The following is a 17161-nucleotide window of genomic DNA, read 5'->3' as shown; positions in this document are numbered from 1 at the left end:
CTTAAACGGGTTTTCCCCCCACTAATGACATTCAGGCTGAGGACCCACATTGAGGAAACACAGCTTCTTTTGTTCCAGGTTTGGCCACAAAAAAAAAAAACAGTGAAATCTGTGAGTGGCTACAAAAGGAATGGGAAATATATAGAAATATATTCTAATACTCCTACCTTTTCTTCAATACACTCCTGGCTTTTACTCAAAAAAAACGCAGCAAAATCTGCAAAAAAAAAAAAAAAAAAGCTGCGCTTCCGCAATGTGGGGCCTCAGCCTTAATGTCTGTGCATAGTTTTCTGATGTGTTCGGATCAGAGCACTATGCCCCTAGTCATCCGAAAAATCCATTCAGCCTACCTCGAAAGTCAGCAAACCAAGTTTATACACTAAATACGTTCAACATGAAGAGAGAACACTTCATAGGAGTGCATCAGATGCTTTAAGGCTGTTTAACCATCGGCAGCACTAGGTAGGGACTTGTACAAACCATGCCTTGTGGATGCAGACCGACTTGACAACACAAGCCATAAAATTTTAAATGTATTTAAATCCAGCTATTTGAAAAAATTCTGCTGAAGGCCATCTTTTTGGTTTTTCATATTGCTGTGGGATGTTGCTACTCGTGTTGAATCAAGAACACATGTTGCATACTGAAGGATTTAGTACCAAGAACATAGTTGACTGAATGTGGAAGCCATCAATCAAGACCAAATAGGAGATTTTGGTCAGGGGCTATTCAGGATCGGTGGAGCATTTGCCTGGCTTGGGAACAACCGCTAGCACTTGTTAAGTGCTAAACTGCCCACAAGATAAACTATTTTCTATATGCTGCTAAATCTAAATGTGGGCAAAGGCATGTTTGCTTGTGTCTTTAAGTCCCCTACTTGGCGCTGAGATTGCATTAGTAGCCATAAAGCATCTGACCGACTACTTTTCACATCTGAAATATACAGACTTTATCAAATGAACATGATGGTGGCTTTATTTTAGGAGAACCTAGCAAATGTCTACTAATCCCCATAGATCTATGATGTGAAAATGAGAACTTGAGGGCATACTGCAGATTTTCTAGTTGTACCATGTCCCACTGCATAACTGATTTCCCCTAGTTCAATGCCATAGGCAAAATCTGCTGCAAATTCCAAAGCAGAGATCCGTGGCAAACATTTGCTGCAAATTTGAGACCACGCCACAGTGGACAAAGATGGCTGCAAGTAAACATAGCCTTCATTGTTTTGTGTCTTCTAAAAAACCATGGAATAGCAATACTGTAAGGCCATTTGTTGCAGATTTTCAGTTTGGATTCCGTAGTACGATGGAAAAAAATACAGTACAATGTACATATCGTTTCAGTTGGGCAAGGAAAGGGATCAGCAACATGTAGATTAGGTTGTAGACTTACAATGTGGATGGGGTAATTATTGAAAACCTTCAGCAATTGCATTTTGACACAAATTTGATGTAAAATCTGCAGATGAGAGAATCTACCATGTCAGAACTAACCCTAACCATATTTGCTGCCTGGACAACTTTCCCTCTGTGGTTTGGAAAGTGTCATAGATGGGGGGGGGGGGGGGGGGTGTTACAAGAAGCAAATCAACAGTAATAGACACTTGCTTGACATGCCACATGTAGCTATGATGGCCTAGCAGACTATGCAACATTTGTTACTGCAATGTAACCCAGTCAAATAGTTAAGAAAACAGCAGGTTACACCTTTATATATAAAGAGTCCGTCAATAACAAAACAGCAGCCGGTTGTTTTCAATCTCTCCAGCAATTTTTGTAGACCACCATTGCAGGTGAGGTGTAGACTGCTACATCGGGGGGACTTGCATATAACATTTGTGACCTCTACACATCGGTCGCCCTCTGTGACTTACAATACAAACATAAAACATATGATATTAGTTGTTACTAAGGCATCTATAATCATTTGGCTTCTAAGAGACAACTGTCACTGACAAATACAAATGTCACATTTTTCTTTTAAACCTCTGTCACTCACAAATGTCCAAGGTGCAGAGTCTATGCCAAAAAGGGCATTCTACAAAAGGTGTAAACAGGCAAATGACACACCAGCATAATGTGATAACAGCAACAAAAACCTGAAAGAGCAATGCGGCTGCCTACAAACAGAAATTGTAAGTAAATTTTATTCTTTTTCAGTGTCTATAAATTGTGGTGTAATGGAAGGATGGCAAACTCTTCTGTGCTTCAGCTGTTATAAACCTAACCCAAAGGGTTAATGTGCTACATCAGCAGGGGGAAAAAAAAAAAAATTGTTCCAATCCACTAATAGATTCTAAAGCACGTAGCTCCCTAGACCAGATTTCAATAAAAGAAGTGTTACTAAACCATAACCTCTTTAAAATTTCACTGGAAATCTTAAAAATAAGTATAAAAAAAAACGCAAGGCTAATTATAAATTGTCCCTAGTAATATGGATTTCACTTTAATAAAAACTATGATGATATCTGCCAGATTAACCCTTTAGAGAGGACTCAACACCTGCACACACCGCAAGCATCCACTGTGTAGAACGTTCGGTCTGACCCTCAATTTACTATGAATAATGAGAATGAGTGGAATGAGAGAGATTCCCAATTTCTTAGTGCCCTGACAGTAAACCTTTTGCTGATAAAATGGATATGTGCATATGTGCAAGTGATGGGTCCATGTCAAATATGAAGACAAAAATCACTTTAACTCCTGGGAAGAGACCCTTTGATTCTTATTTCTGACGAAGGAGAAAGAAAGCCGTAGGATTTGGATACCCTTTTGGCTATTTTTTTGAGTGTTTAATAAAATGGATGAAAGGGAAAACAGAACAGGTTTAAATATCAACAAGGGGCAAGTATAGTCTACTAGGTTCCGCTTCTGAAAATGTACTCAGCAAAAAGTCAATTCCGTGTATGTAACGGTTGTCAGCTGTAGAGAGGATCCAGAAGTCCATGGAGTGGGATGGGGGACAGAGGGTTTATGTCCAAGTCTACAGTCTTGTCATTTGTCAGAGGTCCTTGCCAAAAAGATTCAGGCTCTCACCCTCAGCATGAGTGTCGATCCTTCCCAAGACTGCATCAAATTCAGCGATTTGTGGCTCTAATAAGCCGGAAATTGAAATGTTCCATGGAGAATACACTACTCTCCATCTAAAGGAAAGGAAGTTATTCCAGAGTAGCCAACTAACTGCTCTGCCAGCTTTACTACTGTAATGGAGCAAGGTGCAACGTCTTGTTTCAATCCCACAGTCTCAGTTTGACAAGCTGTTGTTTGAAGAACCAGAAGTTGAGGCTATTGCAGCAGTGGCTGGGCTACTGGTGGCGACTGACTTACGGATGTGTGGCAGTAGATAGGGGTCCGATGCCAGCTGATGGACATCTATCCGATCTTCCTTCCTATAGGCAAGGCAACGACGGATAAAAGCCTACAAAAGAAAGAAAATTATAAAAATTTTCTTCTCAACCCCAAGTAACTGCTATAGCAGTTTTACTCACACAAGAACATTAGCTGTTAGTACCTTGGCTTCAGGGGTCACAACTGGTTTTGGAGGAAACTGCACCTCTGTGGCCTTTAGGATAGTGTTTTCTTGTAATATGTCTTGCTGAGACTGGTTGTGACCAAATGGCTATTTTACAAAAAAAAAAAAAAAAAAATTAAAGTTTTTCAAAAAAGATTACTATAGCAGAGTAAGAGAATATATTTATTAGTTCCTTTTGTGAAGTTTGTTATATTATATTATGCACTAGTGATTTATGCAAGGACAGCAAAACTGTGAATTACAATCACAACAATTAACCAATTTTAGGTCATGATTACCTTTCGCCCATAAAGACACTGGTAGAATATTACTCCTACAGACCACACATCCACTTTGTTGGAGATTTTTGGGGGTTCCTTCCCAACCACAAAGCACTCTGGAGGCAGATACCTGGAGGAGAACAAAACATGAATAAAATTTATGCTCACATCAAGTGAGTTTACAGAAAGTGTAATTTAAGGAACCCCTCGGCTTTTCCAGAAACAAGTTGCCCACCAACCTTTTCCATGTCTGTTCCATATTGAAGAGAAGCAACTTAAAAGGGAACCTTCTCGGGACATTTATGATGCTCTGTCTTTGACCATTTTTCGAATCCGTGGTGGGAATTTATAATGGCATTTCATACACCAGTCTACAGAAAGGACCTAAAGCCGCCAGTATTTTTCCTATACCTAATAATAACGATGCTGCTCCGTGGAAACTATGCATGCTACTGAAAAACTATATATATATATTTTTTTAAATCAAAGCAAAAAGCTAATTCTGAAAAGTCACCTGTGATTATTACAAAAAATATTTACACAACTGTATTTGGCAGGTCCATAACTATCCACAATTGTGGATGCACACAGTTTTAAGGTTAAGTTGCCCTGGTGGCACTTTATGATAATTTAGTGGGTTTTGGGTTGCAGTTTGGGCACTCTGTCTCTAAAAGGTTAGCCATCACTGCCCTAGGGGCATTGTCAGATCACTAATACATTGCAATGAACAGCAGTCATATTTAAATAAAAGAAAATAAAGCCACTGATGGCAGTCTCATAAATACTTACCAGTATGTGCCAGCTCCTTGTGAAGTCAGCTCCATACCATCCACAGAGTTATAGCTGTCATCATCCATTATTTTGGAGAGTCCAAAATCTGTGATTTTTATCTCTCCACAGGCGGTACCGTTAACCAAAAGAATATTACCTAAAAATTACATCAAATTAAAGGTTAGGATACAGCAATCACTTCGGTTGCATTGCAGTACACATTCACTATTGGGTTATTGGCCACCTCATATGCACTAAGGCCCCACGTTGTGAAAACACAGCCTTTTTTTTTTTTTGCAGATTTTGATGCAGTTTTTTGAGCCAAAGTCAGGAGTGGACTGAGCCGAAGATAGAAGTATAAGTACTTCCTATATATTTCCCATTCCTTTTGTAGCCATTATTGGCGTTGACTCAAAAAAACGCAGCAAAATCTGCAACAACAAAAAAAGCTGAGTTTCTGCAATGTGCGGCCTCAGCCAAAAGCTGGTAAAGAATACACAGTGGACATAAAAAGAAAAAAGTGAAAACGGGAACTAGAAGGGGGGGGGGGGGGGGGAAATTTGATCCATGTTTCTTGCAGTAGGACAAAGCAGTGATTTCATGATTCTGATGAAAATGACAAGATTCATTGAAAGGGGGAATAAATTGAATTAATGTACTTAAAGGGATTATACAGTTTTTGCTATTGTTGCTTTATCCTTAGGACCGGCCATCAATATTAGATCTGCCGGGGTCCAGGGCATCAGCTATACAGACAGCAAAGCTCTGTAATGTTTACAAAGCGGGAGCCGTACTAACTGTAGTGAAGGGTTTTGGTAGGACTGTCCTATTGAATTTTATGTGGCCTATAGCCGCTGCTACAGTTTGCAAAGCAAGTGAGCAGCGAGGCTTCCAGCATGTAAACAATACCGGGAGCCATGTTGTCTCAGTACAACTGACAAATGGGGATCCATAAAGGATAGGCCATCAAAAGCAGTAACTGGATAACCCCTGTATTTGCACAGCCCTAACACAATATGAATATTAGAAAACCAAAGGAGAAAAGATGTGACAGATCATTGCAAGTTTTAAACAAAATGATAGAAAAATATAGAAATGTTCATAAAGAGATAAATGATATGACAAACACATAACTACAGAACAGAATTCTACTTGCCTGGCTTCAGGTCATAGTGAATGATTGGTGGTTTGATCTCATTCAAGTACTTGAGGGCATTTACAATCTGCATTATGATAGAACGAGCTTCCTTTTCTGACATAAGCTTGTGTTGCTTCAAGTAGAAGTCAAGGTCATTGCCCTCACAGTACTCAAGCACGGTGCAGAACCTACAAAAGTAGAAGATTACCACTATATAAATACATAAAAGCATAACATTTACAAATATCAAAGTCCATTTTGTTTAAAAAATATCACAATTTCTAGTCACTAAAAAGGCAAGAGTTTAACAGCAATTATTTGATCAGGTCACAGCAGGGGTGAAGCTAGCCTCTTCGCTGCCAGAGGTGAACTGTAGAAAGGTACTTTCTGTAGGGGAGTCATGAAAGATATTAGCTACTTACGAGTCTGTGTCAAGAGAGAAATAGTCATATAGTTTCACTATTCTGGGATGATCCAGCTCCTTGTGGATGCGATATTCCCTGCAGGCATGTCTAGAGAAATTTAACAATGAAAATAAACTGTAACAACTAACAGGGTTCAGAAGGATCTTTACAATGCACAGTTAGGATTTTTTTTTCCCCTTTTCTTTTTATAACTTTTTGTAAATCAGTTCAAATCCTTTCCCTCCCATCTCCATAGAGTTCTATTACAACATATAAGAAACACTTACTTATGGTAATTTTCTTTCTTTTCATCCCTCCAGTTTTTATTTAACTGGTGGATTTTCACAGCTACGTATCTTTGCTCTGTTAGGTCAAATGCCTACAAGGTAAAAATAAATAAATAAATGATGTATATAAAAGACATAATTCTATATTAAAAAGGTCACACTAACTCCAAGTAGGGCAGAAAATTTTTTAACAAACGAGAAAATGTTGAGGAGAAAAAACAAAACAAAAAACACTTAAACAAAAACACCACCCACCAATAAACTAAGAGTGCATGCACACCTGTGTTTAATCCCTCTTTTTGTTCTCTTGTAGGATTAAACAATAAAAATAGATCTGCCTAATAAGAGACAAGAACAGATTGAGGGGGCCGTTTGTGTATTCATATTTTTTCTCTGACTTGCAGGACCTCTTCTGCTGCTATTTTTCATATAGTTTTAAACAGCATAAAAAAATAGTCTACCGTATATACTCTAGTATAAGCCGAATTTTTCAGCCCCGTTTTTGTGCTGAAAAAGCTCTCCTCTGCTTATACTCGAGTCAGCAAAAAAAAAAAAAAAAAAAAAATCTTTTTTAGGAGGGGGTCTATGACCAGCCACAACATTAATGTATAGAATCTCCCATAAAATAGTGCAAAAGAAAAAAAAAAAAAAAAAAAGTTGTAAATCCCTCCTTTCCCTAGAATACATACAAAAGTAGAAAAAATGACTGTGAAACACATTAGGTATCCCTGTGTCTGAAAGTTCCCAGTCTACCGAATATAGAATCTGCAGTGCTCCTGTTCCGTCGGGAAGGGGTTAATAGGAGCACTGCAGATACCCTATATTCAGCCAGACTGAATTCCAAGTGGGGGAAGAGAAAAAAAAAAAACAGTCCTCAAGCTCAGGGAAGGAGCAGACAGACAACCAAAACACCCCCCCCCCCTTCCCCAGCACCTACTGCACCCAAAAACTCCGACTATTTTAATTTTTGAAATTTTCCTGTAGCTGCTGCATTTCCCCCCCTAGGCTTATACTCGAGTCAATAAGTTTTCCCAGTTTTTTGTGGTAAAATAAGGGGCCTCGGCTTATATTCGGGTCGGCTTATACTCGAGTATATACGGTACTTATCAAAACTTTTAAGTGTAAGATCATTTTGGTGAAGTTTCAGATTTAACTCTGTCGTTTCATATCTGATAAAATGACAGTTAAGTACAAAAATTGGTAAGTGACTGAATTATAGAAACAAACAGGAATTAGTATCATAAGGCTTAAGGGTTTTTTTTGTTTGTTTTGGTTTGGTTTTTGGTTGGGGGCATAATTACAGACTAAACTCGCCTTATACACTTCACTGAAGCCTCCTCTACCTAGCAGGTGAAGCAATAGATATCGGTCGTTTAGCGTTGGATGGTCTTTAAATCTGTAAAAAGATAAAGATTTAATACATACATTAGCTGAGCTTGTTTTCCTTTTAACCAAAATAGTCATTTAAAGAGTAGTTCAATCCCTAACACAACCAATCTGATGCTAGGTTCACACTAGCGTTTGAATTTCTGTTCTTCGCTAGGGGACCCGAAAAAAAACCCGGAAACCCAAAGTGTTTAACCGGTTAAGGACCAGGCCCAAAAGTATGTTAAAGACCAGGCCTCTTTTTTCAAAACTGACATGTGTCACTTTAAATGGCAATAACTTTGAGACGCTTTAACTTACACAAATGAATTTGAGATGCTTTTCTCGTAACACATTATACTTCATGTTAGTGGTAAACACTAATCAATATTTTTGCATTTATTTATAAAAAAACTAGGAAATTTGATGGAAATTTGAAAAAAATTGCAATTTTCAAAATGTGACATTCTCTGCTTTTCAGGCGGATAGTCATACCATCCAAATACATGAATAAATATTATCTCCCATATCTCTGCTTTATATTGGCATCATCTTTTGATTGTATTTTAATTTATTTTGGACGTCACAAGGCTTACAAGTGTAACAGCAATTTTCCAGATTTACAAGAAAATTCTCCAAACCAATTTTTTAGGGACCACTTCAGTTCTGAAAGTAATTATAAAGGCCTGTATAATAGAAACCCCCATAAATTACCCCATTTTCAAAACTGCACCCCTCAAATTATTCAAAACAGCATTTGGGATGTTTGTTAACCCTTTAAGCATTTCATAAGAATAAAAATAATATGGCAGTGAAATTTAGACATTTCATTTTTTTTCACTAATACATTCATTTAGACCCAAAATTAACACATTCACAAAGGGTTGAAGGAGAAAATGCATCTGACAGTTTATTGTGCAATTTCTCCCGTGCACAGAAATACCCCACATGTGGGTGTAAACTGATTTTTGGGCACACGGCAGTGCATGGAAGGGAAGGAGCGACACTGGGTGTTTGAACAGCAGATTTTGCTGGAATAATTTTCAGCGCCATGCCTTATTTGCAGAGACCCTAGAGTACCAAAACAATGGAAACCCCCCAAAAGTGACCCCATTTTAGAATCCACACCCCTCACAGAATTCATCAAGGGGTATAGTCAGCATTTAGACCCTACAGTTGTTTCACAGATTTTACTAACATTGGGATGTGTAAATGAAAAATTACTAAAATGTCACTTTATCTCCAAAGTTTTCATTTTCACAAAGGGTTAAAGGAGTAAAAGCCCCCCACAGTTTGTTAAACAATTTCTCCTGAACACGGCAATACCCCATATGTGGCTATAATCTGCTGTATGGGAACATGGCGCGGCTCAGAATGGAAGGAGCGCTATTTGGCTTTTGGATGGCAGATTTTGCTGGAATAATTTTAGGTGCCATGTCGCATTAGCAGAGCCCCTAGAGTACCAATACAGTGGAAACCCCCTAAAAGTGACCCCATTTGGGAAACTATACCCCCCACAGAACATATTAAAGGGTAGAGTGAGCATTTTGACCCTACAGCTGTTTCACAGATTTTATTAACATTGGGCCATGAAAATGAAAAATTACTTTTTTTTCAACAAACTGTCAATTTAGCCCCAAATTTTTAATTTTCACAAGAGGATAAAGGAGAAAAAGCTCCCTAAAGTTCGTTACACAAATTCTGCTGAACACAGAAATGCCCCATATGTGGTCATAATCTGCTGTATGGGAACATGGCGGGGCTCAGAATGGAAAGAGGGCTATTTGGCTTTTGGAGGGCAGATTTTGCTGGAATATTTTTCAGGTCCCATGTCGCATTTGCAGAGCCCCTAAAGTACCAATACAGTGGAAACCCCCTATAAGTGACCCCATTTTGGAAACTACACCCCTCATAGAATTTGTCTAGGGGTAGAGTGAGTATTTTGGCCTCACAGGTGTTTCACAGATTTTATTAACATTGGGACGTGAAAATGAAAAATTACTTTTTTTCCCAATAAATTGTCCATTTAGCGCCATAGTTTTAATTTTGCAAATAGTTTAAGAATTAAAAGCCCCCCACAGTTTGTTACACAATTTCTTCTGAACACGGCAATACCCCATATGTGGCCAAAATCTGCTGTATGGGTACATGCTGGGGCTCAGAATGGAAAGAGCGCTATTTGGATTTTGGAGGGCAGATGTTGCTGGAATAGTTTTCAGGTGCCATGTCGCATTTGCAGAGCCCCTAAAGTATCAATACAATGGAAACCCCTCAAAAGTGACCCCATTTTAGAAACTACACCTGTCAAGGAATGTATCAAGGGGTATTATCATTTTGAGCCTAAAATGCTTCCCAAAAATTAATGTACAAAATGAAAATTGAAATTTTTAAAAATATGCCATTTCGGTGCCCAATACGTTGCACCCACTTTGTGTTGTCAGAGACCTGCACTCCTAAAACTATTAAGTGGGCCATCCCGGGGGTCAAAAAATTATATATGTGGGTGTAAACTGCTGCTTGGGCACACAGCAGGGCTCAGAAGGGAAGGACCACTGTGCGTTTTAGCTTTTGGGATACAGATTTAGAGGGACCCTCTGGGCGCCATGATGTTTTTGCAGAGCCCTGGAGGTTCCAGTAAACTGGAATTCACCAAGAAGTGACCCCATTTTGTAGGGGCAATTTTAGGGTCTCTGCAAATGTGACGTGGTGTCCAAAAACGAAGAATCTAAATCTGCACTCCAAAAGCACATATTGCTCCTTCACATCTGCACCCTGCTGGGTACCCAAATAGCAGTGTATGCCCACATGTATGACACTGGTGTACCCCGGATAACGTACTTAATGCCATATGTGGGTAGAATCGGCTGTTTGGGCACAACCGGGGACAGAAGGGAAGGAGCGCTATTTTGGTTTTTGGAGCACAGTTTGGTTTTTTTTGCCACTTTTGCAAAGCCCCTGAATTGCCAATAAAGTGGAATCCGCAGACATGTCACCCTATTTTGGACACTACCCCACTGATGGGATTTATCAAGTGGTGTAGCGAGAATTTTTAACCCTTGAGTGTTGCATTTATTTAGTTTCCAGAAATGAAATCGCAACTGATAGAGAAGTTAAAAATGAAAATTTTACAGATTTGCCATTTCAGTGTGCAACATGTTGTGCCCGACTTATGTCAGCAGAGACACTCCAAAAACTGTTAAACGGGTATCCCAGGCACAACAGCTTTTAGAGCGTTCATCTCTGATACAAGTCGGGCACAATATATTACGCACTGAAAAGACGTATTCCTGGAAAAATGGTCATTTTCACCTCTCACAATCCACTACAGTTATAGTTATATATATAAAGTTATAGCAACACTTGGGGGTTAAAAATGCTGTCTGTACCCCTGGATAAATCCTTCAGGGGTGTAGTTTCCAAAATAAGGTAATTTATCAGGGGATTCCAAATTACTGGCGTTTCAGCTCTACAAAAGTGTCATGGCATCCAAAAACCAAACAGTCTGTGCTCCAAAAACCAAATGACCCTTCTTCCCTTCTGTGTCCGGCTGTGCCCTAGTATCAGTTTATACCCACATATGACATTATGTCCGTTATCCGGGGGTACACCAGTGTCATACATGTGTCATACATGTGTCATAAACTGCAGTTTGGACGTACAGCAGGGTGCAGAAGGGAAGGAGCGCTATGCGGCTTTTGGAGCACAGATTCAGATGTTTGGTATCTGGACGCCATGTCATGTTTGTAGAGCCTGTAAGGTACCAGAAAAGTGGATTCCATGGGGTACCAGGAGTGACCCCATTTTGAAAACTGCACCCCTCAAAGAATTTATCAGGGGGTGTAGTGAGTATTAGTATCCCGGACGTGACTGCACAGCGGATGGCGAAGAGGGAATGTATAAGCTGTGCGGAGGACATTGCAAACACCAAATTCCCTACTATGTCCCCGTAGCTCCTATGATTGGGGGAGTCACTCTGGGGGTCACTTTAGGGGTCACTTCTGGTGTCTGTTCCCTCATAAGCTGTAAATCTGGGGTGTCCCCTGATATTCGCTCACACAGCTTATATATTCCCTACATGACGCACCCAGTTGTGTTCTAATAATTTGGCGATTTTTGAGGGTTTTTGTCTTCACATTGTGAGATGCTATATTTTCTTTATGTTTCTGGTGACGCGGCCATATAAGGGCTTATTCTTTGCGGGATGAGATGCATTTCGTAATGACACCATTTTTGGGTGTCTACATCTTATTGAATACATTTTATTAACCCTTTTTTGCTGGATTTAAAAAAAAAAAATCAATCCTGGCATTGAGTTTTACTTTTTTAATTTTGCGCCATGCAGCGTACAGTATAAGTAACATGTTCCCTTTATTCTGCGGGTCGGTACGGTTACGGCGATACCTCATTTATAGTATTTTTTTTATGTGTTACTAGTTCTGCAGAGGAAAAACACATTTGGGGAAATAAATCAATGTTTTTTGCATCGCATCTTCTAAGAGGCGTAACATTTTTATTTTTCGGTTGACAGAGTTGGTTGAGGGCTTATTTTTTGCGGGACAACCTGCGCTTTTTATTGGTACTGTTGTCGGATGCATATGACTTTTTGATCACTTTTTATAGCATATTTTGTATGGTGAGATGGCGAAAAATCATTACTTCCGGCGAGTTTTTTCCGTTTTTTTTTTCCGGCGTTCGCCGTGTACATTAAATATTATTTCAGTTTTATTGTACAGATTGTTACGGACGCGACAATACCAAATATGCATTGTTTTTATTACTTTTTAGTTCTTTTTTTATATAATTCATTTTCTATTGAGAAAAAGGGATTTTTGGGCTTTATAACTTTATTAATTTTTTTCATACACTTCATTTTATTTTTTTTACATTTTTTTTTACTTTTTCATGTGTCCATTTAGGACACTTCAATCAGCAATACTTTGCTGATATAGAATGCCATGTGAGACACAGCCTGCAGGTGTCCCACATGGCATTCCGTAGCAGGATGTCAGGCTGTGTAGACGCACAGCCTGACATCAGAAGGTCCTGGCAGGATCACCAGGTATGTGGGGGCTTCGGGCAGTCTGGGGTCACTGGCCAGACCCCAGACTACCTTTTACTGCTATCGGCACCCTCCGATCTCGCCGCGGGGGGTGCCGATCTGATTCAATTGTCGGCGGATGCCTTTCGATCGCGCCGTGATGTTTCACGGCGCGATCGAAAGGGTTAAAACGTCCAGTCGGACTCAGTTCCGACTGGACGTTATTGAGGAAGGGGTTAGGTGTTAGTAACACCTAACCCCCGTCCTCCCCGCACCCATCCCCCCGCGAAATAGGTACCTAAAGACAGGACGTATTTTTACAATAGTCCGGTCTTTAGGTACCTGGACCGCAGGCCGTAATTTTACGTACGGCGGTCCTTAACCGGTTAAAAAGCATTTACCCATGGATCCCATAGACTATGATGGCGTCCGTGGGACAAAGTCCCTGAACAGTCGCCCAACGTTATTGTGACCGCAGCCTTAAAACTTGAGCAACTAAGCCAAGAGCAGTTTATATTTATCAAAAACATTTTTTTTTTTTTTTTTTTAAAAAAGTCACCTTTGCAACAAAGCCTTTTTATGCCTCAAATTAATCCAAAATAAGAGGCAGCAACTTTGCAAATATTCTTAAAAATCATATTGTATACACTGATTTAGGAGTAATTCCCTAGAACTAGGTCCCCATTTCTTGCTTACCTACTGAATGTACATAAGTAGAAGGGGATAGAGTCAAGGGTGCATGAAAGCATGATAAAACACACAGGTGTACAATGGAGCTTTAGACAGAACTGCAAGACCCTTTTATTCAAGACTATCTGCAAAGTTGCTTTATTTGTCGATGCACTGAAGCAATGGAGAAAAAGAAAGTCAGTCCATTGCAGATTTTACTGTATAGCAACCTGCTGCAAAATCTAATTCAAGTGAAATTCAGCATCTCAGACTGACTGTACACAGAGTACAAGCAGAATATAGGTCATACGTATTTTTTTCAAAAGAATAAGAAAGGTATTGATAATGGATTAGTCATTATGGAATCCACTTACTGTGAGTTATCTTCATTATGTATTCGTTTCAACTCCCTAATGTGCAAATTTCTTACTCTTTCAAGACGTTCTAGCTCTGCTTGTATTTCAGCTTCTTCCTGCAATAATGTATAAATAGATCAGGAGTTAGCTGGATAAAAATAAAAAAAAAAATTATGATGTTAAGAAGGAAGGGCTACAGGGGCAACACAGTGGCTCAGTGGTTAGCACTGCAGCCTTGCAGCGCTGGAGTCCTGGGTTCGAATCCCACCAGGAACAATATCTGCAAGGAGTTTGTATGATCTCCCCCCGTTGTATGGATTTCCTCCCGTTCTACAAAGACATACTGATAGGGGGGAAAAAACGTACAGTTTGATCCCTGAATGGGGCTCTCAATCTACATTAAAAAAAAAAAAAAAAAAAAAAAAAAAGGAAGGAAGGGCTATTTGCTACTTACTTTTTTAAGGTGACCTAGTCGGAGCTTGAATATTTCCTCCTGTTCATGATACTCTGCTAAAGTTAACCTGTCACCAAAAAAAGAAAAATATATTAAATATTACTTGTGTGACTTTTGAATATAGAGTTAGACAATCATGCAATTCAGTCCACTTACGCTTCGTTTTCTGCACCATTGGTCTTGTTTTTACGTTGCTTCTGCTCATTATTAGCTGGTGGAGTCTGCCCCATGGCAGGAGGCTTCCGCTTTGCAAGCAACTTTCGTTGTCGCTCAATCTCTTCCCTTTGAGAGTTTATTCGTTCTTGTTGCCTAGAACAGAAAAAAAAATACCTGTAAAGCAACTACTAAAGAAAAAAAGGATCTATGGTAACTTATGTAAAATCATAATAGATATATTCATAAAATTTTGTATGGTATGCCATGTCTCTAATTAGTTAGGTGAACTAACAGTGACTCTACATGCCTGGGACCCTTTCCAATTCAAAGAACAGAGGAGCAGTAGCACTGTTGCCCCTTCAAGTTGTGATAAATGGTGTCACAGCAGGTGGACAAAAAGCAGTGAGACATTTTATTTAACACTCGAATATATTTTATCATGACAGATTGTACAAGATATAGATCAAGATTAAAATGCGTTAGCCAATAAAGCAAATTATATGGCTTACTTGATGAGGTTCTGAAAGGCATATCCATCGGTCCATTGCTCAGTGAACGAGGCTCCGTGGCGGACAGTAGTGAAGTGGCCCAAGCGCAGGCGATCCTGCATACTTTTGTCTCGACATGCCATCTTCTCTTGTTTTGACTAGAAGGAAGAGAGAATTATTTTTCTGACAATGCTTCTGATCTTCCACTCAACTAATTTTAGATTATGCCCCCTTGTTCTAGTGTTCATTTTTTATGGTCTTTCACTGAGACCATACAGATTAGGTTCTTAAAGCCTCACTTGATATGTTTTTACCCTGAAGACTTTCCACCATTTTTGTAGCCAAAGTTAGGATCTTTTTCATTGTGTGTCTTGTAGGTAAACAAAACACAGAATTCCAGATATGGTTTTGCCCATGCCCTATACATAAGCAGTACCCCCCCACACACTAATTATACCTCCAGCTAGGTAGCCAAGCATTCTACTTGTTCTCCCTGCTTTATGAATGACACCTTATAATATAAATATATTTTATATATCATGTATATATAAATATTAAATGCTGTCAAAGGTATAATAGCTATAACGCCTGGTTCACATCTGCTTTCGGTAATCGTTTGGGGAGTTCGCATGGGGACCCCCAAATGGAATACCAATTGCATTGGCAAGTGGCGAGAAGTGAAAGCACACGGACCCCATAGACTATAATGGGGTCCGTGTGCTTTCCTAAGCTCACTGCTTGCTAATGTGTTTGGTATTACATACAGGGGGTCCCCAAAGATTTCCGAATGGGCCTAAGCTCCTGCCTCTCAACCCTGTGAGATCTTTATTCACTACCATATAAAAGAATGAAGAAAGGGAGATCTAAAATGTTTTTAATAAGGTAAAAACAAAACATTGAATAGTCCAGTGAAGCACTTCAAAAGTTTAGTTTCAGGTGGAGTGCCTCTTTAATGTAATGTAGTCATGGATGCCAGATATTCGAGGTAACCTCTAGACTGAATTTTGCTAGGTACACACCTACGCTCGGGTTTCTGTTTTGTGGGTCTGCTTGGAGATCCTATCCACTTAAAAGGCAGTTACCCGCAGACCCTATAAACTGTAATGGGGTCCACTTTGTTGCAGGACTTTTCTCTTCGCATTTTTCAAGCAGAATGGGGGAAGGAAGCCCCGAAAATTCACAGAACGCAGATGTGAACAGCCAGAATTACATCTCTCTCTAGGGGGTGGTCAGTTTGGTTATCCTGGCACAGACAGCATTCAGGAAAACATTTCACCCCAAATAAGTGCTATTATGGGACTTTATTACAATTACAGCATTGTAGATCAGCTGAGATAGATACCAGAGCAAAATTCACCTTTTCTATAAGTAGTTTTTTACTCATTGTAACACATCTGTTTAACCGTTCTTTGTACTTTTCCAGCATTTTCTTTTGCTCATCCATTTGCCGTCGGAGGTCACAATTCACCTACGAAGTTAATATAAAAACAAAATATTAAACCGACTAAAGGTGCTATAAATCTAGAAGCAGCTATACACAAACAGGCCATTACTGACCAGTCCTAAAGTACCAGCAGCATAGCATGCTGTCAAATTTATGCTTCACCCAATATCAGACTCCGCACAAATTTAATTATTCAAACAAGCTTAGGCAAGGTAACAGTGACAGTAACCGGAGTAATTCTTTTGAAGTATCAGTGTCTATCCCTTTCCACATACGCACACCATTCCTCCTTAAAGGGTTGTCGTGGCAAAAATGGACAACCTGTTTTAAGTTTTAAACAGGCTGCAGTACTCCAGTACTTCCCTGCACGGTCCTGTGCTGAGAGTCCTAACCACATGTGAATGCTGAGGCCAATCAGTGGCCTCAGCAAAGGGCATTCAATGTCACTATCTGTGACATCATGGATTTCATCCTGAGGCCCGTTGAGACCAATCAGCAGAAGGGATCCATAATGTCACAACCAGTGAACAGATTCACTTTGAGAAGATGCTGGAGCAGAAGGCAATCACACTAACTCACAAAAATAAATAAATAAAATTATTATTTTATAGTCACTGTGTGTTTTGCTCATTTGCTCATCAAGTTGAACAAATAAGGCACCTGAATGATGAAAGAGGTCTGTGAGAGACAAATAGATCTAGATCACTTGGAAAACATCCAAGCAGTGAGGAGTGCTTTTGGTCCGGGCAGAAAGACAGTAAGACGATGTCCTCGTAGGATAGAAGAAACCACCTTAA

General features: G+C 39.5%; 1 protein-coding gene across 2 annotated transcripts in view; it reads right to left on the bottom strand.

The window, feature by feature from the left end:
* Window positions 1–2377: 2377 nt before the first annotated feature.
* Window positions 2378–17161, bottom strand: part of TLK2 (tousled like kinase 2) — a 37054-nt gene continuing 22270 nt past the window's right edge. For both annotated transcript variants that reach the window (XM_075277117.1, XM_075277118.1), the window contains exons 9-21: window positions 16278–16388; window positions 14942–15078; window positions 14433–14585; window positions 14277–14343; window positions 13841–13938; window positions 7709–7790; window positions 6395–6486; window positions 6126–6215; window positions 5722–5891; window positions 4584–4722; window positions 3813–3924; window positions 3514–3621; window positions 2378–3420 (exon numbers count right to left, since the gene is read on the bottom strand). In XM_075277117.1, the coding sequence (XP_075133218.1) occupies window positions 3247–3420; window positions 3514–3621; window positions 3813–3924; window positions 4584–4722; window positions 5722–5891; window positions 6126–6215; window positions 6395–6486; window positions 7709–7790; window positions 13841–13938; window positions 14277–14343; window positions 14433–14585; window positions 14942–15078; window positions 16278–16388 (1533 nt within the window). In that variant the 3' untranslated portion in view covers window positions 2378–3246. The remainder of the gene's footprint in view (window positions 3421–3513; window positions 3622–3812; window positions 3925–4583; window positions 4723–5721; window positions 5892–6125; window positions 6216–6394; window positions 6487–7708; window positions 7791–13840; window positions 13939–14276; window positions 14344–14432; window positions 14586–14941; window positions 15079–16277; window positions 16389–17161) is intronic.

This window comes from Leptodactylus fuscus, chromosome 6, assembly GCF_031893055.1.
Source record: "Leptodactylus fuscus isolate aLepFus1 chromosome 6, aLepFus1.hap2, whole genome shotgun sequence".
NCBI lineage: Eukaryota > Metazoa > Chordata > Amphibia > Anura > Leptodactylidae > Leptodactylus > Leptodactylus fuscus.
The sequence above is the reverse complement of the archived record's forward strand: the minus strand, read 5'-3'. Positions and strand labels throughout refer to the sequence as shown.